The 27997-nt window shown below is 47.6% G+C and overlaps 2 protein-coding genes across 9 annotated transcripts in view; one reads left to right on the top strand and one right to left on the bottom strand.

Moving 5' to 3' along the window:
- LOC147632426 (urea-proton symporter DUR3-like) overlaps nucleotides 1–27997 on the bottom strand; it is a 120663-nt gene that overhangs the window by 63679 nt on the left and 28987 nt on the right. For both annotated transcript variants that reach the window (XM_086807248.1, XM_086807247.1), the window contains exon 9: nucleotides 562–754. In XM_086807248.1, coding sequence (XP_086663374.1) covers nucleotides 562–754 — 193 coding nt within the window. The remainder of the gene's footprint in view (nucleotides 1–561; nucleotides 755–27997) is intronic.
- LOC147632427 (uncharacterized) overlaps nucleotides 1–27997 on the top strand; it is a 109937-nt gene that overhangs the window by 64183 nt on the left and 17757 nt on the right. For 4 of the 7 annotated variants that reach the window (XR_015267199.1, XR_015267195.1, XR_015267198.1 and 1 more), the window contains 2 exons: nucleotides 4193–4247; nucleotides 4380–4696. The exons of 2 other annotated variants lie outside the window; for them this stretch is intronic. Coding sequence is in view for 1 of the 5 variants with exons in the window: in XM_086807252.1 (XP_086663378.1) it covers nucleotides 4193–4247; nucleotides 4380–4393 (69 nt within the window). In the remaining 4 variants the exon portion in view is untranslated. Of the gene's footprint in view, nucleotides 1–3359; nucleotides 3399–4192; nucleotides 4248–4379; nucleotides 4697–27997 lie in introns of those variants that run through there. One more of the 7 variants, XR_015267196.1, reaches the window with a different exon arrangement.

Here is a 27997-nt window from a genome sequence, read left to right as displayed (position 1 = left end):
AACCCCTCCCCAGCAAGATCGCCACAAATCAGCTAGATCTGTAGCTGAAATAAATGCCCAGCAAAGAGAGAACGAAACAAGAACAAGAAACAAGAATTCTAATCATTGCCTTCAAGAGTGGGGAACACCCCTTTTATACAAAATGCACCAACATGCAGGCACCAAGCAGTCATCGACCAACGGCAGTACAATACAGGACAAGAAAACGGGGCGTAAAACAGCCGGTGATTTGGGGAGGGGGAGCGATGGAAGCACAACCCCTCCCCAGCAAGATCGCCACAAATCAGCTAGATCTGTAGCTGAAATAAATGCCCAGCAAAGAGAGAACGAAACAAGAACAAGAAACAAGAATTCTAATCATTGCCTTCAAGAGTGGGGAACACCCCTTTTATACAAAATGCACCAAGTCATTTATAATCCCTTTATGTATGGCATAACTTATATCTCCTGCTTTTACATTGAATAATCCAAATTTCAACCAAATCCATAACAACAGAGAGTTGACCCTTAGTAACAGTGTTTTTCACGACTTGCTCTATTCAAGAAGAAAGTTGAAGATACCTTTCCCCAAAACAAACAGTGCAGCAGCAACAGGAACCAGCCCCTGATTTGCTTCAGCCGTTGTGACAGGAAGATCTGCTGCCAGTACTGCCAGGCCTAAAGATGTTGACAATGCAAATGGTATTGGTATCCACAACAATCCACCCAGGATATAGGCTTGAAAAGCAGCCTTCGGCTTTGCTGCAATTGCACTCTGCATATCATGTTAATGCTGAACATGAGCAACATTAAGCAATAAACATCTCATGTCACCAAATAGAAAGGAACACTGTGACGTCCTTTGACTTTCGTGCACTTAAACTCATAATATATAGCAACAAGCTTTGCACCAGCCCAAGATAAGGACCAACTGCAAAACCTTACATAAAATTCAGCGCATAATCTGTTAAAGAGAGTCGAGACATAGGAGGTAGGATTTACTGTGAAAAATCATTTTGGAATTCAGTCCTCCCTTTCCTTCCTGCCCCTTAATTGTCACTGTTTCACGAACATGGCAATGGGGTCATGGGCGAGGAAGGGTGCTTGGAAAAAAAGAGAAGCCAAAAAAAGGCACAAATTTCAAGGTCAAGAAGATGCTAAGTTTAAGATCTAGCATGTCTTAATAGAAGAGGATATTTTCTACTCAAATCTTCTAAGAGACAGCATGACACCTATTCTTTTGCACTTAAGAGTGTAACCTTTTGAAGGTTATTCCTGAGGAGAGTAGATAGAGGTGGCTCTTGCTGCTGCCATCTAGTAGATAGTTCATGGCTAGTAACACTAGGATTGCTAGTGAGGTGGATTTCCTTTTCTAAAAAAAGATCCATCTACTAGTAGAAAAAACAACACGTCTGTAGAGATGACATACTCGGAACCCTCCTAGGGTTAAGACAACCTGCACAAATCTGGCGTCAATGACCACCGCGATAGAGTTTGGTTAGCAACTCACCCCCCAGCCATAGGTTCCCAGTCCACAACCAGCCTCGTACCTGAGGTCTAGATTGCCATGAGTCAACCTCACCGAGACAAGAAGCCTTGGTGTCCCATACCACCAAGACGCGATAGAGTTTGGTTAGCAACTCACCCCCCAGCCATAGGTTCCCAGTCCACAACCAGCCCCGTACCTGAGGTCTCGATTGCCATGAGTCTAACCTCACTGAGACAAAGCCTTGGTGTCCCATACCACCAAGACGTATGCCTGCCTAGAGCTACTTGTGGCCCTGAGGTCCCATGCACCTCACAGATGTCTTTGCCTTGGGTTTCTCCACTATAATGATAACTGAGCTCTAGATACTCTTTTATAGACCAGCCCTGCCAATTATTAACACTCAACACTATACTTAGGATTTTTGCCTTTTTGGCCATTAGTCTACTTTTAACGTGACCCAAGGCCAATCTAGACCTCATCCTTGCTAGCCCTAGCCTCTTGCCCAGAGTCCTATCGACCCCTAAGCCTCATTTTATACCCCTTCAATTGTATTCATGTCCTCATGAATCCCAGTGGGAGAGAATCTATTACGCGTAAGTTCGACCTTGAATTCAATATTCCACCATAGCATCCACATAAGTTCTCAAGCCCTTACCTTGACTAGGACTCAACTAGTGGAATATTGCTATTAAATCCAGCATCGGTGGACTGTTCCAAGTACATCTGGAACCACGAAATATTCGTGAGGTAAAGTGCTTACCAATCCAATTCCATTTTACCATAAATGTTGGCCTGTTGGCCTAAACTTGATCTCAAAAGAGGTACTCCGTTTGTGGATAGGTGTGGCGAACACGATCCATCTAGTGGTCAGAGCCACAGGAAGGAATGCATGCCAAAATGCAAGCAAGCGTAAAATCCTTTCACGGCTCTCCCCTTGTCTGTAGATCGTAGAGAATAAGCTTGCCAAGTAGCTCTAAATTGCTGTATTGATGATGCCCAGCCCCCTTTTGAGGAGAAGTTTGACAGTGACTCTCCAGGCCACCCAGTCTGCTTTTGACGGTCAATGCCTGCCCACAAGAAGTTGCCAATGAGGGATTGGAACTAACCAATGCATGATCGGGACAATGCCCAACAAGATGCAAGATACCACATGGTGGCCGATAGAACCTGATTGGCCACTACCACATGGGCCGCCAATGCCAGTCTCACCGAGCTTAAATTAAGAATCTTCCTCCGAATGGTCGGGAGAAGAGGAGCAATCATCTACTCTAGGATGATGTCAATGCCCACCTGACATCTAAGATACCAAGCCATGGTGCATCTATGTGTCACCAATCTCCTAGATTATGACATGTGCTTACATATTAAACTTGGATTAGGGTTTCATGAACGGCTTCTATGATTGTCATGTGCACAGTGTGTATCTACCGTGTGCTACACGCACACAAGACTAGCTTTGAGGTTTGGAGAAGCTTGGAGCTAGGCAGGCTGATTGGCGAGCTGAGTTAGGGATAGACCAACGGGCGGGCACCCAAGTATGGACGGGCGGGCGCCCAAGTGTGGACGCCTGATGACCGGCCAAGAGCCTATAAAAGGGTGGCCAAGGTTAGTCATTAGTCATATAGAGTCTCGCGAGATTTGTGAGAGCTCTATGGTCTTGGAGCCTGGATCTAGTACAGTCGTGCACCTGCTTTACGCAGCCGACGCCGGCAGCGATCTCGAGGCCCGCGAGGGTAGCTTCGTGGCAGTATGGGACGTCGCGAGGAGGAGATTGGTCGGTACGTCAACCTAGTTAGCTCAGCTCGTGGCTGACAGCCAAGACTGTGGGCTTGCCCACGGCTGTCATGGTTGGGAGGCGAGTCAGGCCCCCTTGTTGTTTGTTTGTTTGCAGGTTTCGAGTCTCGTACCAGGAGCGTTCCACGAGGAGATCCGGTGGGATTTGACGGTGGTATCAGAGCATGCCTCGTGAACGAGCAAGGCGGTAGGTAGAGAAGATGAGGTCGAAGAAAGGTATGTGTTCAAAAAGCTTGCTGTTTTTCTGTGCATACTGCTGTTTTTCAGATTCAGTATGTTGTTTTTTCATCATAGAAACCCGTGATGATAGTGATTGTGGTCTAGAAAGGGTTGTTTGCTTTGCAAAGAAGAGGAAAGATGTTTTTGAACTGTGTAAACAGTTTCAGGTGAGAGAAAACAAAAAAATAAGCACGTTTGCTTTTGGCTGCACGAAAGAGAGAGAGAGAGAGAGCGAGCGAGAGAAGCGATTGCTGGCCATGCAAGGTCGGGTACTGCTGGTCGTGTACTACTGGGTACTATTGTACTGGTTGTAGGCGCACGCATAATGTCGGCCAGGCCTACGTAGGCAGTCGGCCAAGCCTACGCAGGCAGGCGCCCAGGCCTACGCAGGCAAGCGCCTAGGCTAGGCCGGCAGGCGCCCAGGCCTACGCCGCCTTGTGGCCAGGCCTACGCAGGCAAGCTAGCGCAGACCACCAGGCAGACCTGCATGAAGGGGCGCCGACAGCACGTAAGTCGACAGCAGAAGGCTGGCGAAGGCAGCCCGGTGGATGGCGTCAGCAACGCAGGCAACGCTGGCAGCCGGCGACGTTAAGCCAGGAGGGAAGAGAGAAAAAAAAAACAGAGAAAGCACTCGCCGATTTGGGCTTGCTTTCGTTTTTTTTTAGTTTTTTTTTTAATAGTTTAAAAGCGGTGTTGTTTGTTTGTTTGCAGGTTTCGAGTCTCGTACCAGGAGCGTTCCACGAGGAGATCTATGGGGATTTAACAGGTACGTCAGTTACTGTACTTTCTCATGTTCTGATCACTTCTCCGAGTTTATGGAGAAGTGAATGGCCATAAAATTCACATTCTTCTAGACCCTGGTAGCTCACACAACTTTGTTAACTACAAACTTGTGCAGAAATTGAGTCTTAATACGACACCCAGCGATCATACTTATGAGGTACGCCTACCTGCGGGAAGGCAAGTATGGGATCGAAAGATGGAGATGCTTCCAATCCAGATTCAGGACTACAAAGATACTCTGGAATGCTATGTTATGCACCTAGAAAATGTAGACTTGTTATTAGAGATTGAGTGGTTTAAGACTCTTCAAGTCCAGATAGATTAGTCTAGTCATATTTTTTCTTTTCAGCATAGGGACATCCAGTATAGTATTTTAGGTGATTGTATTCATCCCTCTCAGGGACCTCTTGTAAATACAGTTGATTTTGGAAATATAATGGATTCTTCTTTGTATACCACTTTCCATTGTATATTGATTCCACTTTCTTCATTTCTCATCTCTTGTGTGTTTAAAAGCAAAGAATTACAGAAGATACTTGATTCGTTTCAAGATGTATTTCCTAAGAAACTGCCATCGGGTTTACCACCTGAACGGGCCGTAGGTCATCGTATTGACCTGATCCCTGGTGCTCATCCTGTCGTATTCCACCTTACAGGATGAGCCAAGCTCAGGAAGATGAGTTGGCTAAACAACTCGAAGATTATTTGAGGATGGACCAGATCCGTCCAAGTAAATCACCTTGGGGTGCACCTGTGTTGCTTAGGAGAAAGAAGGACAACACCTGGAGAATGTGTATAGATTACAAGAGATTGAACAAGCTGACCATTAAGAACCGTTATCCTCCTCCTATGACCTGATTGACCGGTTAGCAGGAGCGAAATATTTCACGAAGATAGCTTTACGTACTGGCTATCTCCAGATACGTATTCATGAAAGGCATGTCGAAAGAACCGCCTTTCAGACTAGGTATGGCCATTACGAGTTTCCTCGTATTACCTTTTGGGTTAACCAATGCTCCAGCCACTTTCCAGCAAATGATGAACGATCTTTTTCGTGAACATTTGGGAAAATTTGTGGTTGTGTTCCTGGATGATATTTTGATCTATAGTCGTACTCTTGAGGATCATGTTAGACACCTCACGATTGTCTTATCTATTTTAAGATAGAATCGACTATATGCTAAGTTAAGTAAATGTGAGTTTTTTATGACAGACATCATTTACTTGGGACACAAGATCACTAGAGATGGATTGAGCATTAACTATGACCCAGTTCAGAGGGTTCTGGACTGGCCTATACCGCGAACAGTGAAACAACTTCGTTCTTTTCTCGGTTTTGTTGTTTTTCTTCCGAAATCTGTGCGGGGGTACTCTCAGCTCACACTACCGATGACCGACTTATTGAAAGGTCGTGGACGTAAGTCAAATCAGCGTATCACTTGGAATAACGATTTGGATATGGGCTTCAGACTTTTGAAAGATAAAGTCAAGGAAGCACCTATCTTAGCATTACCCGATCCTAGTCGGCCTTATGTTCTTGAAATTGATGCCAGTGACTGCCATCGGGGCTGCTCTATTTCAAGATGGTAGACCGGTTGCTTTTGAAAGTAAAAAGCTAGACGACACTCAATCTCGTTGGCCAACCCTTGAGAAAGAGCTTTATGCTGTGATTCATGCTCTCAAGGTTTGGAGACATTATTTATACGGCTCCAAATTTGTGGTATTGACTGATCATCAGTCAATCAAGTATGTGTGTGATGCGGATGATTTGAGAGGAAGGAAAGCTCGTTGGACTGAGTTAATGCAAGATTTTGGTTTTGAGATCCGTTATCGGAAAGGGTCCATGAATAGTGTTGCAGATGCGCCCGACGCCCCTTCTGCTGGACACCCTAGGGTACACAGGACACTATCGTTAGTGAAACACACTTTTTATTGGCGAAAGATGAAAGGGTATGTAGAAGATTATGTTCTCAAGTGTCAAATTTATCAGGCAAATAAAGCTAAACACTTTAGACAGGCTGGGTTGTTGCATCCTTTGCAAATCCCAGGTAATAAAAGGGAAAGTATTTTCATGGATTTTATTACCGGATTGCCAAGAACACATCAAGGCCACGCTTCTATTTGGGTTGTGATAGATCGCTTGACAAAAATGGCTAGATTTTTACCTACCCGGAAGACTATTACAGCTACGCAATTAGCACGGCAATTTATCGAGCAATTGTTTAGACTGTACGGGTTACCGCAGGACATAGTCAGTGATAGGGACTCTAAGTTTATGAGTGATTTTCGGAAACTTGTTTTTGAGAAGTTGGAAACAACTTTGAATTTGAGTTTCCTCAGATCATTCTCAATCTGATGGCCAGACTGAAAGAGTGAATCAGATTTTGGAAGATATGCTTCGAGCATATGTATCCAAAAGACAGAGTTCATGGGAGGATTATCTTCCTATGTTAGAATTTGCATATAACAGTACTTAGCATACGAGTACAGGTTTTAGTCCTTTCATGCTTATGTATGGTTTTCAACCTAGATCACCTGTTACAGTGGGATTCTTAGGACTTTAGCATGATGTAGCACGTAATTTTTTGTAAGATATGCAAGAAATGTTACAAGTTGCGAAGGAATCTATTAGAAGTGCTCAAGACCGAGACAGATTTTATTCTAATAGACATCGTTCACCCAGAGAGTTCTCTGAAGAAACGATGGTGTATTTGCGAGTTCCAAAAGATTTCGAGACTTTTTAAGGACAGGTCGATCTCTGAAATTATCCCCTAGATACTATGGACCATTTCGTTTTACACGAAGGATTGGTTCAGTTGCATATGAATTGGATTTGCCTTCTCATGTGAAAGTTCATCCTGTATTTCATGTCCTTAGACTTAAGGAAGTACTGGGTGGAACAGACCAATTAGTTACTCCTCAAGAAATCATAGATGTCGAGGACATGACATTTGTTCCGCGCACGAACGTGAAAAGATTCTTGGATTTCGTGAAAGAAGATTGCGTAATACGCTTATCACGGAATACAAGATTAAGTGGAAGGATCGTGTTGAGGAGGACGCTACATGGGAGACATTGAATACTCTTCAGAGAGATTAACCTGGCTTTTTAGTGAGCTCAGGAGTGAGCTCTTAGAGGAAGGGGAGTATGTCATGTGCACAGTGTGTATCTACCGTGTGCTACACGCACACAAGACTAGCTTTGAGGTTTGGGGAAGCTTGGAGCTAGGCAGGCTGATTGGCGAGCTAAGTTATGGATAGACTAACGGGCGGGCACCCAAGTATGGACGGGCGGGCAGCCAAGTGTGGACGCCCGATAACCGACCAAGAGCCTATAAAAGGGTGGCCAAGGTTAGGATGCTCCCTCCTCTCCCTCCTTAGGTGGTCAGATCTGCGTTTTTTCAGCAGGTGGACAGATCTGCATTTTTTTTCTCAGGTTGTTGCTGGTTGTCTGCCTCTTCCAGACGCTTCTCCATTGCAGCCCCATGGTTATCCTCTACAGGTTTTGACTCCTGCGTTTTCCCCTTCACCTGTTTTCTGCTCTGTTTTCAGGGCAGCAACACCAAGAGTGCTGCGTTTTTCTACAGTAGATTTGCAGCGTTTTTCAGCATCTACCCCCCCTATAGTGCTGGCCGCCTATTTTGTGCAGGACAGCAGCAGCCTACATGCTGCGTTTTTTCGCCTAAAGGTTTTCTAATGCTGATTTGCTGATCTGAGGCTTGGGTGTACCTATTTCTTCTGCGTTTCCAGAATTTTTTCTTTCTACTGCCCCGAATACCTCTGCGTTTTCAGATTTGCAGCCATGGTTGCTATGTTTTTCTTGACTGATTTCTGCTGGTAGCTCTACCTTCACTTGGGCTTCATCCGTTGGACCCGAAGGTACCTTCTCTTCAACGTTTTTCCTCATAGGATATATGGACACTGGCTAGCCTGAATTTTCAGGTTTGTAGCCCTTGTTTTGCTGCGTTTTCTTCTCCAGTTGACACAGATCACTTGTAGAGGGGGTGTTTTGTTTGGATTGTGGCTTTGGAGGCAGTTTGGTACTTGAGGAGGATACTGAATTTCTGATTTCAATCAGTGTTTTACTGATTTTGGAGCATCTATACCTGTGTTTTGTTCATGTTCCTTGCCTTCTGTTGGCGGTGGAGTGCTGTTTTTTGCTGGATAGCAGTGTTTTTGGCTGCGTTTTGCTTCCCATAGGAGTTTTCTACACTTAGAGGGGGCCCATCTCCAGCTACTTCCCTTGAGGATCAGTTTCGAGAGCTGTTTGTTTCTGTGGAGACTTTCTGTGACGAGTTTACAGATTTTGGAGAAGAGCAGTGATCTTTTCAGAGATCCTGAGCAAAGTTTATTTTGTCCGAGCATGTGTTCTTTGCGGTGTTTGCAGAACAAGGAGGGTGTTTTGCCTGTGAGGTGTGATCCTTTCACATGGATCAATCTGATTCTACTTATGGAACAATCCTCTGCTCTCAGTGATGCTCTCGAGGACTTTGTTCCACTGCAGTTTATATTCTTGCTTCCCTTCCTCACTGTGAGGTGTAATCCTTTCACATGGATCAATCTGATTCTACTTATGGAACAATCCTCTGCTCTCAAAGATGCTCTCGAGGACTTTGTTCCACTGCAGTTTATATTCTTGCTTCCCTTCCTCATTGTGAGGAGTCTACCTCTACCTCTCTTTGTGATGCTTCTGAGGATGCCCCTCCCCCTGCCAATTCTGCAAGTTTGTTGTTTTGGAGGATGGTTTTTTGGACCCAATGGGATGTTTTGGATCTGTGGATGCTAACCGTGCCTGGGACACAGTGGTACTTCCGGAGTTTTTTGGATTTGGATCAAAATCAGTTTGGGCTTGTACCAATCCAACGACATCTTTTTTCAGAGAGGGATGTGGAGTCCTTTCATCTGGCGATGCCCACCTTAGTGGAGTGTGCTTATGTACAACATTGGGCAACTCATGGTATGGAGTTTGGGCAGATGGATCCCATTTTTTCTACAATGTCTTTACATCTTGCGATGCTGATCTTTTCAAAGGATGCTTTTGCACAACATTTGGCTACTCTTGGTATAGAGTTGGAGCCGATTGACTGTATTTCTTTTGAGGGTTCCAGTGAGGAGCAGTTTGCTTCTCCCAAGATTGATTATATACAGGATCTGATCTTGGTTGGTTATGAGGTTTTTCATACCTTCTCTAGGCTGGATTTACGACATTCGACTTCGGGGAGTGTTCTTACACTTGGGTTTGGAACCATTATTTGGAGCAGCACGTCGCGACCTACGTGGTTGTTTTCTTCCAAAGGAGCGGTGTACCTAGCAGCTTGTTCTATTGCTTTTGTAGCTAAGTTGCTGAGGAGATTGCTTGTTTTCTTGGTACCTGTTTCTGCAATCTTTCATCTTTGATCGAGGACGGCGTCTCTGGCTTCTTGGAGTTCACTCAGCATCCGGTGCTGAGAGGGGGTGTTAGACATCATCCCCTTCTTGCTGGCTTCCTGTTTGGTGTCCTATTTTAGCCTCTAGGACTGACCATGTTAGCTAGAAGGGCTGGTCACCCCTCACATATGTTTTCCCATATTTTTTCCCATTTTATGGAGCCTTGGGCTTTTTCCCTAGTCGCGGAGGACCTTTTTTCCTAGTCGGATGCCTTCATATGGGCATATATATAGCTCGCTTGTCTCCCTCATTCTTCACTGCTTGCTTAGCATTGTTTGCTGTAGTCCCTCACATACGAGGTTTTCTCCCCTCTTGCTCGGGACATGTATTCCTTTGGATGATGATATTGAGAGCAGGTTCTCACCTGTGTTTCCTCTCCATCTCTCTCTCTCTCTCTCTCTCTCTCTCTCTCTCTCTCTCTCTCTCTCCTTCTCTCTCCTGTGTTTCCACTTTCCCTTCTTCCGCTGCACATTCTATCAGCGATCAGGCAACTCACCTTGATGAGATTCCAAGTGATGAAAACCATGGTCCAAGTGGAACAACAGGTTCTACTCGTATACGTGGCTCGTCATGTATAGGTGGTTCAATGAGTACAACACGTACTTGTGGTGCTGATGTTGGTCCAGCTCCTGCTCTGGACCAAGCTACATGGGATGGAAGAGATGCGTAGGCTCATGCAATGATTTCTCTTTTTGTGAAGAAGTCCATTATCCCACACACACACTCTTGTGAAAATGCCGAGCAGGCATGGGATGCACTTGGATCTTTGTACTATGTACGCAATGAGGCTAAGGCAGCCTATTTGAGAAGGTAACTAGAGTCAAAGCATATGAATGAGAGATTCAATGGATGCTTACTTAACAAAGATCAAGGATTTAAGAGAGCAATCGGCCAGCCTTGATGAGGCTTATCCAGATAGTACACTTGTGCCTACATTCTTGAATGCATTGCCTGATTCCTATCAGAGTTGTGCCTCGACAATCAGGCTCTTGATGAAGGGTAATCCAAACACCTTGATGAGGCTTATCCAAGCAGGTATGAGATGCACTTGCATCTTTGATTTAAGAGAGAAATTGGCCAGCCTTGATGAGGCTTATCCAGATAGTACACTTGTGCCCGCAGTCTTGAATGCGTTGCCTGACTCCTATTCATAGTAACAAAAAAACCTATTTCTAGCTTTCAAAACCTTGAAACCTCAAAACGTCAAAACGTTTTTAAAAAACCTCGAAACCTCTCCGGTACGGCAATTTCGCCCAAATTTCAGGTTTAGTTTTTTTTTCCCCCCTCGATTTTTCTGCGATTTTTTTTCTTTTGTTTTTCTTCCATATTCTCCTCATCACCTTCCTCCCTCTTCTTCTCTTGCCTCCCTCCTTCCCTTTTTCATCTTCTGCTACTTCTTTCACCTCTACTCCTCCTTCCTTCATTCTCTTCTTCTCTCCTCTTCATCTTCCTTTCTCTTTTTCTCTCCTCTTCTTCTCCCTTGCTCTTCTTCTCCTCTCTTCTTTCCCCTTTTTCTTCATACATCATCTTTCAATGTCTTAAATCTTTTCCAATTTCTACCTTCTCTTCTTCAATTGCTTAAGAGTCCTTGATTTAACCATTTGTGGCATCTAATCACGCAAAATTGCCATAATGCCTCACCAAAATAAGGACGGTTTCCCAAGATGTGTGAGAAGACACCATTTTTTCATCATTACGCTATGTTTTCATATGGCTACTATAAGTTCTTTAGGTAACCTTGCGGTTTCTTAGCCGAGGGACGAAACCTTTCGAAACAAAACCCCAAAAACCTCGAAATGTTTCTTGTGACTACGCTCCTATTAGAGTTGTGCCTCAACCATAAGGCTCTTGATGAAGGGTAATCCAAATGCCCTTAATTTTGATGAGTTGGTCTCTATGCTCTTGCAAGAAGAGCTATCAAGGTAGAATAGAAATGTCATGCGCATTGGGGATCGAGCTTATATCACAAGCGAGGCAAGGATAAGGCCTACTCACAGGGATTTCCAAGGTTGATTCTGCCTAGTCCTCTAGCAAGGAGGCCAAGAAGGGCGGTGAAAAGAAGAAGAGGAGTAACTGCAACTACTGCAGGAAGCTTGGGCACTATATCAATGAGTACCAAAGCGGCTAGAAAAAGAAAAAAAGAAAGCTGCGGAATGTCAGTGACTAATGCCTCACAGCACCAAGTGTTGAGAAGAAAGATGCTGCAAAATTATGCACATGACAAGCGGTCTTTCGTGGTGCAGTGCAACTATGATCCATCAGTGGATGTATGCATGTCAGTATCTTACTCTGATGTTTGGAAACGGATGGTTTTTCGATGATGCTAGCAAGCACATCACATCACAACGTAAGCTATTCACTACACTTGGGACTGCTCCCCAAGTGGTAGTGTGACGTGCAAATAACTCTTCATATCCAGTAAAAGGTGTTGGCCAACTTACCGCCGCTGCCAACGGTGGTACAATTACACTCAACGATGTACTTAATGTACTAGGCATCAAGAAGAACTTCTTGTCAATTTCGGTCATTACTACTACGACAGGCCTAATTAGTGGTCAAATTTATGGATGACAGGTGTATTGTGCATGACAGAAATGATGGTGATGTATTGTTGCTTCCGGTACACTACTCCAAGCATACCTAGGTGTATCCTTTTAAGGATAAAGATAAGATATTTATGTGCTTCAAACACTTCTTGTCAATGGCTAAAAATGTGTCCCATTAGAAGCTTGGTACATTACGTGCAGACAAAGGTGGAGAGTATATGTCAAAGGATTTTGCTGCATTTATGGTTGAAAGAGGCATAAAACATCAATGCACAATGCCTTACACACCTCAGCAAAATGGTGTGGCTGATTGGAAGAACACGACTCTCATGGAGATGGCACAATGCATGGTCAAGGACAAGGATTTTGTTGAGATATGTACCTCAACTAGTGCTACGGCGGACATTGATAACCCGCCTGGGTGATAGCTTCCGCATCTACACCACTAGCATGGTTGGTGAGATTATGGGTGATATACGGCCAGTGGGATGACAGGCTGTGTGACAATTATTTTGGATTACTAGAGACTGGCATAGTTATAGCGCCAGCTCATTTAGTCAGGTTCACGTTATGGACCGACCCTCTTATGTTATAGTAGTTGAGTACTAACCCATAGTGTGTACTCTTATCTTTAAGTTATGTTGGTTGAGTAGAGAAGAAGAAGATCGAAGAAAATTCAACTATCCATCTCTCTCGTGTCTTGCTCTCTCTTGTGTGTGTGTGTGTGTTTGCTTGCTAGGGTTTGAAGCTCTCCCTCTCTCCCACATTCTCTTTATGGTATCAGAGCCTAGTTCGTGTGAGAGCTAAGGAGGCAAGCAAGAGGCAAGAACAAGCAAGGAAGGAAGCGATACTACACGGGTAAGAACACCATCATCTCTTTCCCCTTCTTGGTTTAGGTAGAACACCCCCTCAGTAGCTCTGGGAGCTACACATCTCTAATTGAGGAGCTATCTTCGCGGGAGCGGAGCTACAAAGTAGGTATGTAGTTCTATTGGACAGAGTTTTTTCGGCCAGATTCGCGTTTCGGACGCGTTACGGGTCCCGTTTCGTTACACTAAGATATTTTCGACAGTTTTCTGGAAGTTCTGGTAGAGAACTGTTTCTGCTCAAAATCTAGTTATTGCAGTGCAGCAGTGCATTTTGAAAGTGCAGACAAGGTTCGTACATGTATTGTTGATACTGGGTGTATATACATGTATTATTGATACTGGGTGTATATACATGTACTCTGGTCACATTTGGTGACACACAGGCTGTGCTGAAGTACCGTTGTTACAGCAGTTACATGAAATATTGCTGTATTACAAGTTGCATATAGAAGTTGTCTGTTTGCAGGTTATTTGATTGCTACAGGAAAACATGTTTGACGGAATTAATCAAATTGTTAGTGAGAAGCTGAATAAGAATAACTTCCATGCCTGGAAGTTCAGAATGACCAATTTCCTAATCGGTAAAGGATTTTGGGATTATGTAGAAGGAGACAATGAGGAGTCTCCAGAGTTATCTGAGGAGAATGCCACTCTTGCAGATATAAAGGCATTTAAGGATTGGAATCAGGGTGCAAGAAAAGTCATGTACTAGCTTTTAATTAGTGTCACAGACACTATGATAGGACATATACAAGATGCAAACACTTCAGCAGACATATACAAGATGCAAACACTTCAGCAGACACTATGACTATCATAGTGTCACAGACACTATGATAGGACATATACAAAATGCAAACACTTCAGCAGTTGCATGGCAGAATCTTGTTCAGATGTTCCAGACTAACACAAAGGCAAGGAAGTTGCAGTTAAAGCAAGAGTTGCATACTGTGGAAAAGAAAAGCATGTCCATCAATGAATATGTCTTAAAGACCAAGGGCATTGTTGAATCCCTTGGGTCTATCAATGTATCAGTGGAGGATGATGATTTGGTGAGTGTTTGTTTGAATGGGCTTGGCAAAGAGTACAAGCCATTCAAGACCTCCATTGCAGTTAGAGAGAATATTTCCAACTTTCGAGACTTGATATCTATGTTGATCATAGAAGAAAAGGCTTTAGGTGAGGATTCTTCTTCACAAAGCAAGAACACATCGGAACAAGCCTTCTACTCTAATTCAGGTAGAGGCCGTAGACGAGACGAAGGTGGTGGTCGACAAGTAAATCAAAATTCTGGACAACAACAATCCAATGATTCACAACAGCAATCATACACAAGTGGAAGAGGTCAGTCTATAGGCAGGGGGAGCCAAAGAGGCCGAGGTGGTTGGCAAAGAAATAAAAATGCAAATAGCATAGAGTGTTATTAATGTGGCAAACCAGGACACATGGCAAAGGACTGCTACAAAAAGCAGAATGACATTAAAAGTAGGAAGTTACAACAAGGCAACTATGCATCATCTAGCAAACAAGGAGGTGATGACAGAAGTGAGAAGTTGTTTGTGATGCAGCACATGCTTAGTTTCATAACACGAGATGTGTCAGGATCTCAAGATATATGGTATGTGGATTCTGGCGCCACTAACCACATAACCAGTCATGCTGAGTGGTTTAGAGATATGCAAAAAATGAAAAAACCAGGTTATGTAGAAACAGGTGATGATACTACGTATCCCATTGTGCATGTTGGTAAAGTGCCATTGTCTATGCAGGATGACAAAATAAAGTACTTGGCTGATGTACTTCATGTTCCGAATATTACAAAGAATCTGGTTTCTGTTAGACAGATGGTTGAGCAAGGTCTGCAAGTGAGGTTTGATCCTGAAGGATGTTTTGTAGAAGACTTCAAAAATAAGTATCGCTTGGTTGCAAAGGATAACAAAAATGACAGGATGTTTATTTTGGATGTGAACATGACTGAGATAAAGGCAACCATGTCTGCGCATGGAACAGGTGTCATTGCAGATATTGACACATGGCAGAAGCGCTTTGATCATGTGAATATACAGCGACTGAAGTCTATGCAGACCCAAAATATTGTTGCAGGTTTGCCAAAGTTTAAGATTTACGGTATGCGTAAGGTATGTGAAGCATGCCAACTTAGTTAGCAGGCCAAACATGCTTTTCCACATGAAAAGCATGTCAGTGCAAGGCCATTGGATGTCATACCTTCAGATGTATGGGGACCGACCAAGACTGCAACAATTGCAGATTGCAAGTACTATGTTACATTCATTGATGACCACAGTAAGAAAGTGTGGGTTTATTTCATGAAAGAGAAAAGTGAGGTATTTGCTCACTTTCAGAGAAGGAAAAAAGCATGCAAATAAAATCCCTAAGATCAGATGGTGGGGGAGAATATTTCTCCAATGAGTTCAGCTATTTCCTGAGAAAGCAAGAAATCAAGAGGCAGTTTACGTGCAGGTATACTTTGCAACAGAATGGTGTTGCAGAATGGAAAAACGGGCTCATTGCAGAAGTAGCACGTACCTTGATGGTTGAAAAGAATATGCCACATTACTTTTGGACAAAAGCAGTAGAAACTGCTGTGTACATTATAAACGGAACACCCACTGCAGCTGTTCATGGTATGACTCGTAAACAAAAGTTTACAGGCATAAGACCGGATGTGTCTCACTTGAAAGTGTTTGGGTGTATTGCATATGTACATGTTCCTGATGAAGTGAGAACAAAGTTGGATCCAAAGGCAGAGAAATGCATCTTTATCGGTTATGCTATGGAGCAAAAAGGTTATAGATGCTATAACCCTACCACTCGTGAGATGCGAGTAAGCAGAGATGTTGTCTTCGATGAGACGAGTAGCTGGTATGCCCCAGTAGTGAAGGCAACAGAAGATATAGATGTAAGAAGTGTTGATGTTGCACCACATGTAAAGCAGCAATCACAGGTGCTGAGTGGACCTGGGGAGTCCTCGAGCAGTGGATCCAATGTTAGCCCATGGTCAGGCAGGTTGAGAAATGATGCAGGTACACATGTATCAGGAAAAGGAAAAGAATACGTAGATCAACCTTTTGTGCCTAATCTGTCAACACGTCACTCATATGTGGATGGTGACTCTAGTGGCTCTGAGCAAAGCCTTGATGAGGAGCTTGGCATTCCATCTATGGTTACTCCTGGTGTAAGGAGAATCAGGGTTAATTTGAGGACACCTAGCAGTGATCCAGGTGTACGCAGGTCTATGAGGGTTAGATATCCTGTTGACAGGTTGAGATATGATGGATATACAGCACATCGTTATGCTTACATGGTAAAAGCAATACACGAGGTTGAGCCCACTTGCTTTGAGTAGGCAATTGGAAATAAGAAATGGAAAGATGCCACGGATAAGGAGATGGCAGCATTGGATGCAAATGCAACATGGGAGTTAGTGCCTTTGCCTAAGGAAAAGAAGACAATTGGATGTAAGTGGGTGTATAAAGTCAAGCACAATGCTGATGGTTCAGTGAGCAGGTACAAGGCAAGATTGGTTGCCAAGGGCTATGCGCATACTTATGGCATAGACTATGAGGAGACATTCAACCCGGTTGCAAGAATGGCAACGGTGAGAGCTGTCATTGCTATGGCTGCAGCGAAGGTTTGGTCTTTACATCAAATGGATGTAAAGAATGCTTTCTTGCATGGTGATTTGCAAGAAGAAGTGTATATGATGCAACCACTTGGTTATGAGAGTGATGCACATCTAGATTTTGTGTACAGGTTACGCAAAGCCTTGTATGGCTTGAAGCAGGCACCCAAGAGCATGGTCAAATAAGATCGGGGAGTATCTTGTTACCATTGGATTTCAGATATCCAACAATTGATTATAGACTTTTCTATGAGGCTGGTACAGAGATACAGTTGCATGGGTACACAGATGGCTGGTAGTATTACAGACACGAGATCTACTAGTGGTTTTATGTTCTCATTTGGGAGTGCTGCTGTGAGTTGGAGCAATAAGAAGCAACCAACAGTTGCCTTGTCGAGTACAGAGGCAGAGCAGCTTGTGAGGTAGCTTGGTTTCAGAAGCTACTTGGTGACATGGGAGAGCTTGTGGATAGGACAGTTGTCATATATTGTGACAACATGAGCAACATACAGTAACTCAGTATATCATGCTAGAACGAAGCACATTGAGGTGCATTATCACTTTGTGAGGGAGAAGGTTTTAGCAGGAGATGTAGATCTGGTATATATCAGCACAGAGGATCAAGTGGCTGACATCTTCACGAAGGCATTGGACACAGAGAAGCTTCACAAGTTTAGGAGCTTACTTGGAGTGCAATGTGTGGAGTTGAGCTCGAGGGGGAGTGTTGAGGTATCGACCTCAACTAGTGCTACGGCAGACATTGATAACCCGCCTGGGTGATAGCTTCCGCATCTACACCACTGGCATGGTTGGTGAGATTATGAGTGATATGTGGCCACTGGGATGACAAGCTGTGTGACAGCCATTTTGGATTACTAGAGACTGGCATAGTTTTAGCGCCAGCTCATTTAGTCGCGTTCACATTATGGACCAACCCTTGTATGTTGTAGCAGTTGAGTACTAACCCATATAGTGTGTACTCTTATCTTTAAGTTATGTTGGTTGAGTAGAGAAGAAGAAGATAGAAGAAAATTCAGCTATCCATCTCTCTCGTGTCTTGCTCTCTCTTGTGTGTGTGTGTGTGCTTGCTATCCATCTCTCTCGTGTCTTGCTCTCTCTTGTGTGTGTGTGTGTGCTTGCTATCCATCTCTCTCGTGTCTTGCTCTCTCTTGTGTGTGTGTGTGTGTGTGTATGTGTTTGCTTGTTAGGCGTTGAAGTTCTCCCTTTCCCCCACAATCTCTTTAGATTTGTCTCATGGTTTTTGGTTGGAGTGTTATGTGTACTAAATATGTACTCAACAGATGCCGAACAAAGCCTTGCAGTCTATCACGCCTTATGAGGCCTGGAACGGAAGGAAGCCCTCATTGGCTCACATGCAAGTTTTTGGTTGTCTAGCTTATGCTCTTGTGTCTAAGCAAAGATGATATAAGCTCAAGGATAAGGCCGTTTTTGTGGAAAACTCAGTTCAGCCCATGCTCACATGTAAAAAACAACAAGATGTAGGCTCACAAGATCTGTTTGATAAACTCTTGACTTTGTTCAATTCGGGACAACCTTTTGGTACAGGCCCTGATGTGGATCAAATTTCAGCCTTTAAAGCTGAGTTACATGGTACATTTGAGATGTCAAATTTGGGTCCGTTGCACTATTATTTGCGCATTCAATCTAATTTTATTTTTCCGGGAAAGAGACTTCTATTAAGTATGAAAATTTTTGCAAAAAGGGAGATTTCATACTAAGCAAGGGGAAAAGCTCAACCAATCGGGTGCCTTGTGCTGCCAGCAATGCCCCATATGAGAGAGAGTGAAAAAAATGCCATGATCCCATTCTCTCATAAATTGGCCACATTTTCTCTCTACGGCCCTCGAAGATCCCTGAATCCTAGCCCAAGTGGCCATGAGCGCATCGATAATATCACACCAGATCTTGCAAATGCACTAGGTATCATAAACCAAAGTGCCTTAGGTGCACCTAGCCTTCCAGATGTGCCCGGATTTGATCCTAGCAATGATCTCCCACGCACTGTCCAACCTTTGTGCTAGAGATACGTAACCTGACTCTGGCTTGTGACACCGCCGACCGACTCCTAAGATAACGCGCATGATCATATCTCTGTCTTTAATAGCACCAAAAGAAAAGTAGGCATCTCTCCTCATCTTCCAAAAAGGTGTGCTATTGTAGTCCAGATCCTCTCTGCCTCCCTGTACTCCCATAAGCAAGGTAAACTGTCTCGAAAGCTCCTGCACATCTCAGACAAGCTGGCTAGCGCCAATGACCGATCTCTGCTAAGTCCACAATGTAGAGAAAGCCAAATAAAAGTGAAAATCTTTGTTTCCCTATACGAGTGCCACCCTCTCTCCCAAAAAGCTTCCTGAATGTCAAGGGTGATCCCATGAGCCTCCCAATGCAGTCTCGAAGTAGAGACTCTATGGATTTGTCCCAGAACCAAGTGTTTGGCATTCCGCACAATGTAGCTGAAGAAGGGCAGGCTTTTCATGGGATCAAAAGCATCACTCCACACCCACTCAGTGTGAGTATCTGATAGGACACCCATCATATAATCAGAGGCTCCAAGAGTCCGTAATCATCCCTTGAGTTGTTGGATCAATATAGATGTGCTTTCCTGCCCTGCCCACCACTCTCACTGGCCGGACCACCAGACCCTCAATGATATACCGCTCAAGACTTCTCTCCAAGAGCCATCTATCCTGCTCAAGACTTCTCTCCAAGAGCCATCTATGCTAAATGGAGTAGAAGACCGGTACATCATCCTCACCCAAAGTGGTAAGGCACATGACCTGAATAGGTACCCCTGTTCCTAAGAATACCCCAAACTGTAAGTGATGAGGTTCTTCCACCAAGTTCCCCATGATCCAATGGTTAGGTATGGCTGCATTCATCTGCGTAATCCTCTGACTAGTGTCTCTCAAGTGCTGGGTGCAAAGCATTCTCTAATCCTCTGTGAGACTCATGAGCCTCTTCCAATCCAACACCGAGGGGAGAAGAGTCACCCACGCAACCCATTGGATATGCTGAAAGAAAGTGAAGCAAATAGAAAACACAAGTGTAGGCCCAAGTACAAGACCTGTAAATGCTGGAAACTGATGTTTATTGCTGAAAACTGAGCACGAGGGAAGCCCGTAGGTGTTGTACAATGGTAAGAAGCAGAAGCAACTGCTAATGACCTCAAGTGGATGCAGAATAATGAGATGGAATGAGGGGAATGGAGGACAACCCTTATATACTCCCCATGAGAGCTAGGGATGTGGTGTTCTTCTTCGTCAAGTGTTCGTAGATCCTTTTTAGTCTTATATGCTTTACAGGACATTGATCAACCAAAGGATCCCTCGGACCAAGCTTCAGCTACTTTTGGAGTTCTTACTTCAGCGTGCTGGTATTGGACTGACCCTCTGGTGCTGAAGAGAAGGTGTTGGAATATATCATCTCCATATGGTCTACATCATCATTTTCATGCTTGTACTGGCCATTTATGAGGCCTTGCATATGCATATTTTTTTTTTTTTTTCCCGAGAAAAGATCCTTTCATTAGTTATGTAAAAAACGCCCGGAGGGCTACAAAAGAGATCTCTCCTGCTCCTACCAGAGAGAAGAGCAGTGAATACATCATGGCAGCCCGGGAGACTCTCCCTAGGTGCTGCAAAATACAAGCATCAGCCTAAAGGACTGAGCGGCTAAATCATACAATGGGGGGGGGAAAGAGCCAAACAGGTGGCCTGTAGTGCCAACGGGGGGATCCCGTGTGTAGGGTATAGAACGGGCCGCAGCGCCAAGTGGTATGAAAGGCCTGGCGCCGTAAGATCGCCTCATCCGAGTCTCCCCGGATGCGGTCGTACTGTCCTCGCAGGGTGTGGATCAACTCCTGCCAAATCCCCCGAACAGTCTCTGCTGGTGGCTCCAATCTCCCCTCAAAGGCCGTGAAGCACCGGGCCCTCCAGGTGAACCAGATGGTGAGGCTGCTGAGGAGCTCCCATCGTAAATCCCTCTCCTGTGTCCAGCTGGCGGACGAGAAATCCGGTGCCGGAACCAGGCGAGGCTGGCCCCTAATAAATCTGATGGCCTGACTGCCCTGCTCCATCTCATAGCCCATAGCAGGCCCTGACGAAGTCGACCAAGCAGCGGCACCCCACGTAAACATACCCTCTGGAGAGAGGGGGGCCAGAATACGCAGCATCCGCAGCCAAATCTGCTGTGCCTGAGGGCAGTCCCACAGGCAATGTCTCTGTGTCTCCATAGGGTGGCCGCATCGGACGCAGGCCGCCGGAAGACCGCTGTAAACAAGCCAAGTGCCAACTGCTGAGCCCCTGTGGGCGACCAGCCACTGAAAAGCCGAGATCCTGCGGGCCTGTCGACTAGCCCAGAGCCGAGCCCAGAAATCCTCCAGGAACTCCTGTGATAGTCCCTGCAATCGCCAATGCCCCGCTGCCGCTGGAGACACCGTCCTCCTCGCCGTCAAGATATGCCGTCCCAGCCTAACAGTATACTGGAAAAATGTGATCTCTGTGGCCTCAAGGGATGCATAAGGATCATGCCACTCGTACTCTCCGGGGTCCCACTGCAGCCGGGCCAAGGGGCGCGCTGCATATGCCCAGATGCGCCAATCCGGGAGCACGTCCGCAGGGTCGGGGTCAATATGCCACTTCCGAGAAGCGGCAGCCACTACCCGAATCCTCTGAAAGGTGCACTCTGCAACCAAAGGCGACTCCACCTCCACTCTCTGGAGTCTGCCCTCATCCTGAATCTCATAATAGAGGCATCTGCCATCCTCAGTGCTAGCTCTGACAGCAATCAGGATCTCCAACTGTGTAAAGGCTCCCATCCACCGTGGGGCCACTGGCTCGAGAGGTGTGAACCACTCCTCTGAAAGTGCCTCCTGAATATCATCCCTCATAATCAATCCCCCTCTGAAGTGACTCAGCCTCTCCACCTGGGTCTCCTCTGGTAGACTGCAGAAAGCCTGCCAGTCTCCAAAACTACGAGCTGGGCCTGCCGCTAAAGGTCCCCAGGCTAGACGAGGCCGAGAACCCAGCATATGACCCTGCTCTGTACGAACCGCTGGGCTCCAGATGAGCGGCTGCCTGGCCCGCTCCTCAACACAAGAAGGAGGCCGCTGAGAGAGCCCCGGTCTCAACAGCTCCCAAGCTCGCAGGATACTCAAAGCAAATCTGTCCTCCCATCCTCTACTGAGGCCTGTCCTCCTCATCTCTATGAAGATCCAGCGAATCTCTGGTGCCCAAGTACCCCCTGCAGGAGGCGCCCGGGCCTGCAGTCGCTGCAAGAGGAGCTCTTTCCAAGGCTCAGCGCCTGGAAGCAACCCCCGAACAATAAGCTTCCCCAATAAGGCTCTACTCTGATCGACTGGATCTATAATGCCCAAACCGCCCTGAGCCAGCGGAAGTGTAATAACTGCCCATGCAACCTTTGCCCGAGCTGGCTGACCGTCCCGCCCAGACCACAGAAAGTTCCTGATCAGCCTCTGTACCTGGCTGATGCAAGAGCTCGAGAAAATCCAGCAAGACGTAATGTACCACATAGTCGCTAACAGCACCTGATTTGCCACCACCACCCTACCAGCCAAGGATAGTCGAGCTGTACTCCAATACAATAGCTTCTTCCGAATGCTCAGAAGAAGCGGGGCAATCTGCTGCTCAGGTGACAAATCGAGGCCGATCTGGCATCCCAAATACCGCACTGCTGTGCCGGGAGGAATCCATCTAAAACCGGGGTCCGGACTCCATGCCGGAGTGGGAGCACTACTGATCCAAAAGGCCACTGTCTTGCGCCAATTGATCAATGCTCCCGAAGCTGCACTAAAAACCTGGAGCGACTGCTCTGCCCGAATAAGATTGGCCTCTTGGCCATGCAAAAATAAGCCCGTGTCGTCTGCAAACTCAGCATCAAGCAAATCCTCCCCCCGGACTGGGAGCTGAAGTCCTCTCAAACCAACCTCCTCTGCCGACAAATACATACTCATAGCCTCCGCAAAGAAGAGAAAAAGGAAAGGAGCGAGAGGACACCCCTGACGGACTGATCTGGTCAGCTCAAAACTCGGCCCCCGACCTCCTGCAATCAGCACCTGGCTGCGAGTTGTGGAATACAAAGCTGCCACCCCTCTGATCCATCCTGGCTCAAAGCCCAGGCGTAGCATAGTGCCCTCTAAGAATCCCCAATCGACTCTATCGTATGCCTTCTCAAAATCGAGAAGCATCACGACCAAGTCCTCACCAAGAAACCTGGCTCGGGCCGTCGCCTCCCAGAAAGTAAAGATGTTGTCAAGGATACTGCGCTCCTTGACAAATCCGGTCTGAGTAGCATGAATCAACTCCCCCAGGAAGGGCTGGATCCTCAAACTCAAGGCCTTTGCCAAGACCTTGTAGACAGTATTGAGGATCGTAATAGGCCTCCAATGCCGAATATCATCTGATACTCCTTCCCCCTTGGGGATAAGATAGATCAAGCCCTCTGAAAAGCTCTGCGGCATCATCCCAGTGTCCAAAACATGCTGAAAGCCCCTGCGGAGGCCTGGCCCCAAAAGGTCCCAGTAGCGCATAAAGAAGGCCGGCGTCAGTCCGTCCTCCCCTGGGCAACTATGTCGCGGTAGGACCCTCAAGGCCTCGGCAAGCTCAGTCTCTGACAGAGGCGCACCTAAAACTGTGCGCATATGGTCTGTGACCCTCCTCTGCACATGGGCCCACACAGTCTGTCTGCATACATCCCGATCCTCAGTGGCTGGCTCCGCTGAAAGCAAGTCACTATAAAAAGCTGTGGCAATGTCTCTGATCTCCCCGAGCTCAGTAGCTATCGATCCATCCGGTCTACCAAGCTGGCGAACCCCTGCTCGCGCATGACGGGGTCCAGTGATCTCAAAAAACTCCCCAGTCACTCTATCACCAAGCTGCGTCCACTGAGAGGCCTGACGACGATAGTAAAACTCATGTCTCTGCTCCTCTGCCTCTCTAACCTCCTGGCGGGCCTGGCTCAGCTGGAACGCCACCCACTCACATGCTGGCTGCTGCTCCTGAAGTCGCTGTAGCGAAGCAAGGCTACGTCTCAGCCGTTGCTCCCGCTCTCGAATCTCTCCCAGTCGTGTCAAAGCTGCAGCGTGCAGAAAAGAGCTAAGATCAATGAGTCCCTGGGCACACTGGCCCGCTGCATCCTGGTCAGAGCACTGACTATCCTGCCAGATCCTCTCAATGTCCTCAGCGAGACTGGGGTCTGCAAGTACCCGCTCTGGGATCCTCAACTGCAAGCTGGGCTCCCGAGTCCCCTCCTCCAAAGTCAATATAACTGGCGCATGATCTGAAAATGAGGTGCCAGCAAGAATGCCGACGGAGCCCCCTCGCTCCCCCAACCAATCGCCCACATAAAAGCGATCAATCCGAGATAGATTAGTCCCTCCCTGTCGGCGATCCGACCGAGAGAAACTAAGACTGTCCTGAGACCGGGAGAAAGCCCCATGCTGCCATGCATCAGTGATCCTCAGTGACATGCAAAACCGGTCCCAAGCTGCAAGCTCCGTGCCGTGCACTGTAACATGACTGCCTCCCACCCTATCTGCCGGGTCCTCAAGCATGTTGAAGTCTCCCCCAACACACCAATGTGCGGCCTCTGGCAATGCATCTGTAACCTGAGTCCAAAACTCTGCTCTGGCACTAGCATGATTGGGCGCATAGATGTTGAGCACACCCAATAGCTCATCATGCATCCTCAGAATGACATACTGTGCTCTGCCAGGCACAATGATCCCTCGATCCACAATGGCCTGCCGCCATGCATCTGCAATAACCATGCATACTCCTCCCTGTCCACCCAAAGGACCAAACCCTGCAGACCAGAAAGTGTCCCATCTACCAGGCATCACCGAACCATATCTCCGGATCCTGCTCTCACCCAAGTGGTGCTCCTGCATCATCAGAATGTCTATGCTGCCACCAACCAGGCATCTCTGTAGCTCCTGCCTCAAGCAGCCTCGATAACGTATAAAGTGTGCTCCGCCAAGGCCCTGAACATTCCATGAGATGATCCTCATGGATGTCCTACTGAGGTGGATGCTGTCTCAGCCGTGCGGCGAGCCTTCGCAAGCGGCTTGGATGGAGAGTAGTCCCCATCCGAACGGCTGCGAGTCTGCCCACCCGGTGTACTGCAAGAATCCCGGATCAGGCGCCAATGGCTGTGACCCATGGCGACTGCCTCCTGCTCTGACATAGTAACCTCGTGTATACTCACATATCCTGGGTCGCGTGCCAAATCTGCAACTATGCGCACGACCAAATGCCGAATCCCGGATGTATCCACACTCCCGGGATCCAAGAAAAAATGAGCCAACTCCCAAAGTCGGCCTATCACATCTGTAACCTCCAAATCGCTCATGTGATGAGAAAACTCAACTGCCTGAGTCTTCAACGTGCTGAGAGCGAGCTCTAGAGTCCACTCCCGGTCACAAGGTCCACAAAGAGGGAATGAGAAGGCCACCGCTGAGTCTAGTGCCTCCTCCCCGCGGGCCGGAGGTATCACTACATGCACTCGGATGGGTGCTGGCTCATGGGGGCCCTCGGCTCCAAAAAGCCGTGTAAAGGTATAATCAAACGCCTCCGAGCGCTGACGAATGCCGAGGCGACTCAGCCGACTGCGGATAGATGAAATCCGTGAAGCCCTAATCGGCATAGGTCTCCTCTGTGATGCTCGAGCGAGGTCAGTGCTCAGCGCCCTCCGGACTGCAGGTGAGCGCCAGGGAACTGCCAGGACCTCCCGGGAAGGCGAGGCGGGCGGAGGGGGAGGAGGGGGAGGAGAGGGAGGAGGAGAGGGAGCCGCTGCCGAGACCGGAGCGGGGGCGGGAGGAGGCGATGGTGGACGCGAGGCGGTGGGAGGGGGTGGGTGTGGGGGAGGTGAAGGAGGGGGAGCTGGCATCTCCTGGTCCTCGGTCGCTGCAGGGGTCTCCTCCTGAAGGGGAGCAAATCTGTTCCTCACGGGAACCCAGTGAGGCTGAGGCTGTGGCTGCTGCTGCAGCGGTACCTGGGCGCGCTGCTGAGGCTGTCTCCCTCGACGGCGCCCCTGTCCTGGCTGCCACTCCGAGGTCTCTGTGGCCTGAGCAGGTGTCCCTGAGGCAGCCTGCCGGGCCGAATCTGCGGGCGGGCCATCCGTGGCCTGCTGCTGTGGTGAGGGCCGAGGTCTCCTGCGAGGGCAGGCCTTGGCCAAATGGCCGACCTGCCTACAAATGAAGCACTGGTTCGGGAGCCCCGAGAACTCCACTCTCTGATCTATCCACCCCCCCCCTATCCTAGGTAGCTGAATGACCTTAGGAAGGGAGGAGATGTCAGATACCAACACTCTGACCGAAGGTAACCCAGCTGCTCTGGCCACCACTGAAGCTGCTGAGGGGCCCGTCTCAAGAACCGAGCCCACCAAAGCTCCGAGCCTGGGGAGGAGCGGAAGATACTCCCGGCGGAGACCAGGGAAACAAACTGTAATATGGAAGAGGCGCTCTCCCTGCTCCGCCGCTGCTGGGTCAAATCCATGCTGCCAAGGCCTGAAGAAAGCCCGAGCACCCCTGATATCCAGAGGACTCATGGCAAGGACCTTGGCAACGCTCTGGGCGGCCTCGAACTCGATCTGATAATGTCCCCGGCCCAAGAGCTGTACATCCAGGATCTTGCCCACATCTGCAAGAAGGCGGGCCTGAAGAAGATCCCTGATCTCCCCTCTGCTGGGGCGAGTGCCGACTATACGGCAGATGGTGGAGTGAGCCTGAAGGCGCTCCACCTCTGCGGTGAGGCTCGCTTCCTCTTCCGGCGAAAGAGAAAGCCTGATGGGGATGACCTCGGGGGCGGGCGAGGGGGCTGCAGAAGAGTCCCTCTGAGGCGAGGCGGGAGGAGTCTCCATCAGAGTCTGAAGCTCAAGCGAAGGCGAGGCGAAAGCGGAAAACCCCTGCAAGAAGCGGGCTGCACACCAAGAGGCGGAAGGACGGGTGACGATAAGGAAAAAAAACAAAAAACCCCTAAGGGAAGAAACAGCACGACAGAGGAGGGAAGGGGGGGCGGAAATCGGAGGAGAGGCCCAGAGGGGGGGAAGGCGGCGACAACGCGAGAGGGAAGGGGGGGGGCGCGCTGCTGAAAGGCGGCGAGAATGAAGAAGCGAAGAGGCGGGGGGGGGGGGGGGGGGGGGGGGGGGGGGGGGCGGAATGGCGGCAGCAGGGAGGGAGGGCGAAAGGCGGCAGCGGGGAGGGGGGCGACCTGGCGAAGAGGGGGGGTGGAGGCGCAGAAGCGCTGAAGGAGGGGGGGGCGGCGCAGCAGCGAGGAAGGGGGGGGGGCGCAGTGGCGAGCAGAGGGGACAAACGGGGGGCAGAGGCGAGAAGGGGCGCGAGGAGGGGGGGGATCGAAGGTGCGCAGAGCAGGGGGGGGGGGCGGGAGCTTCAGCGAGCGAGCAGTTCTAGGTTCATCAACTCTATCATGCATAGCGTGGACTGCATATGCATATTTATTTAGGCAGAGAAGGAGAAGCCATGAGAGCTTCTCTTGGTGTGACTTGGACAAGTCATGGATCTCATGAGAAGGCCAATCATGGACACATCCAAAGCAGGTGATGTAGAAGCAGCACCGAGATCAATCCAGAAGTTCTCAGGAAAGGGAACCACTGATAGCTCCAAGGAAAATGGTACCTCCTCTGTATCTGCAAACAAGTATCGGTACCGTAGTAGACTCCTCTGAAGACTCAATCTCACCACGTGAGCTGGTTCTCTCTAGAAGTGTGGATTGCATCTCCAACACCCCCTCAAGCCACACTTTGGTTGAGGTCTTAGCTTCCAACATCACAACCTGGGCTCTGATACCAATTGTTGGGAGACACACACTCACACACAACAATGCTTCCTGTAAATTAGGGTTAGGTGCAGGGAGAAGAAGCTCACATAGAAGAGAGAGAGAGAGAGAGGGAGCTAAACACAAAATGTGTGGTGATCACAAAATGCAAGTCAACCCTTGCATGTGAGTCACATCCATATGATATATAAGTACAAAAGTTATATGGATAGAGTGTTCTTTCACACTTGATATCCAAGGGAAAAAACCATTTGGGAAAAAGTGCCCTTGGTTAAGCCATGTTCACATGTAGCACTACCATAAGTGAGCTTATGCCTACAAATCCCCCCTTAGTGAAGGTGTGAACCTATACAAGGTAGCAGATCACTCTTTGTATGAGAGTAAACCCAAAGCTTTGCGAAAAGCTTCAAACTTCTC

Source organism: Cibotium barometz, chromosome 13 (genome assembly GCF_041138505.1).
Source record: "Cibotium barometz isolate CiBa-2024 chromosome 13, ASM4113850v1, whole genome shotgun sequence".
In the NCBI taxonomy this organism is placed as follows: domain Eukaryota; kingdom Viridiplantae; phylum Streptophyta; class Polypodiopsida; order Cyatheales; family Cibotiaceae; genus Cibotium; species Cibotium barometz.
This window is presented reverse-complemented; position numbering and strand designations above follow the sequence as displayed.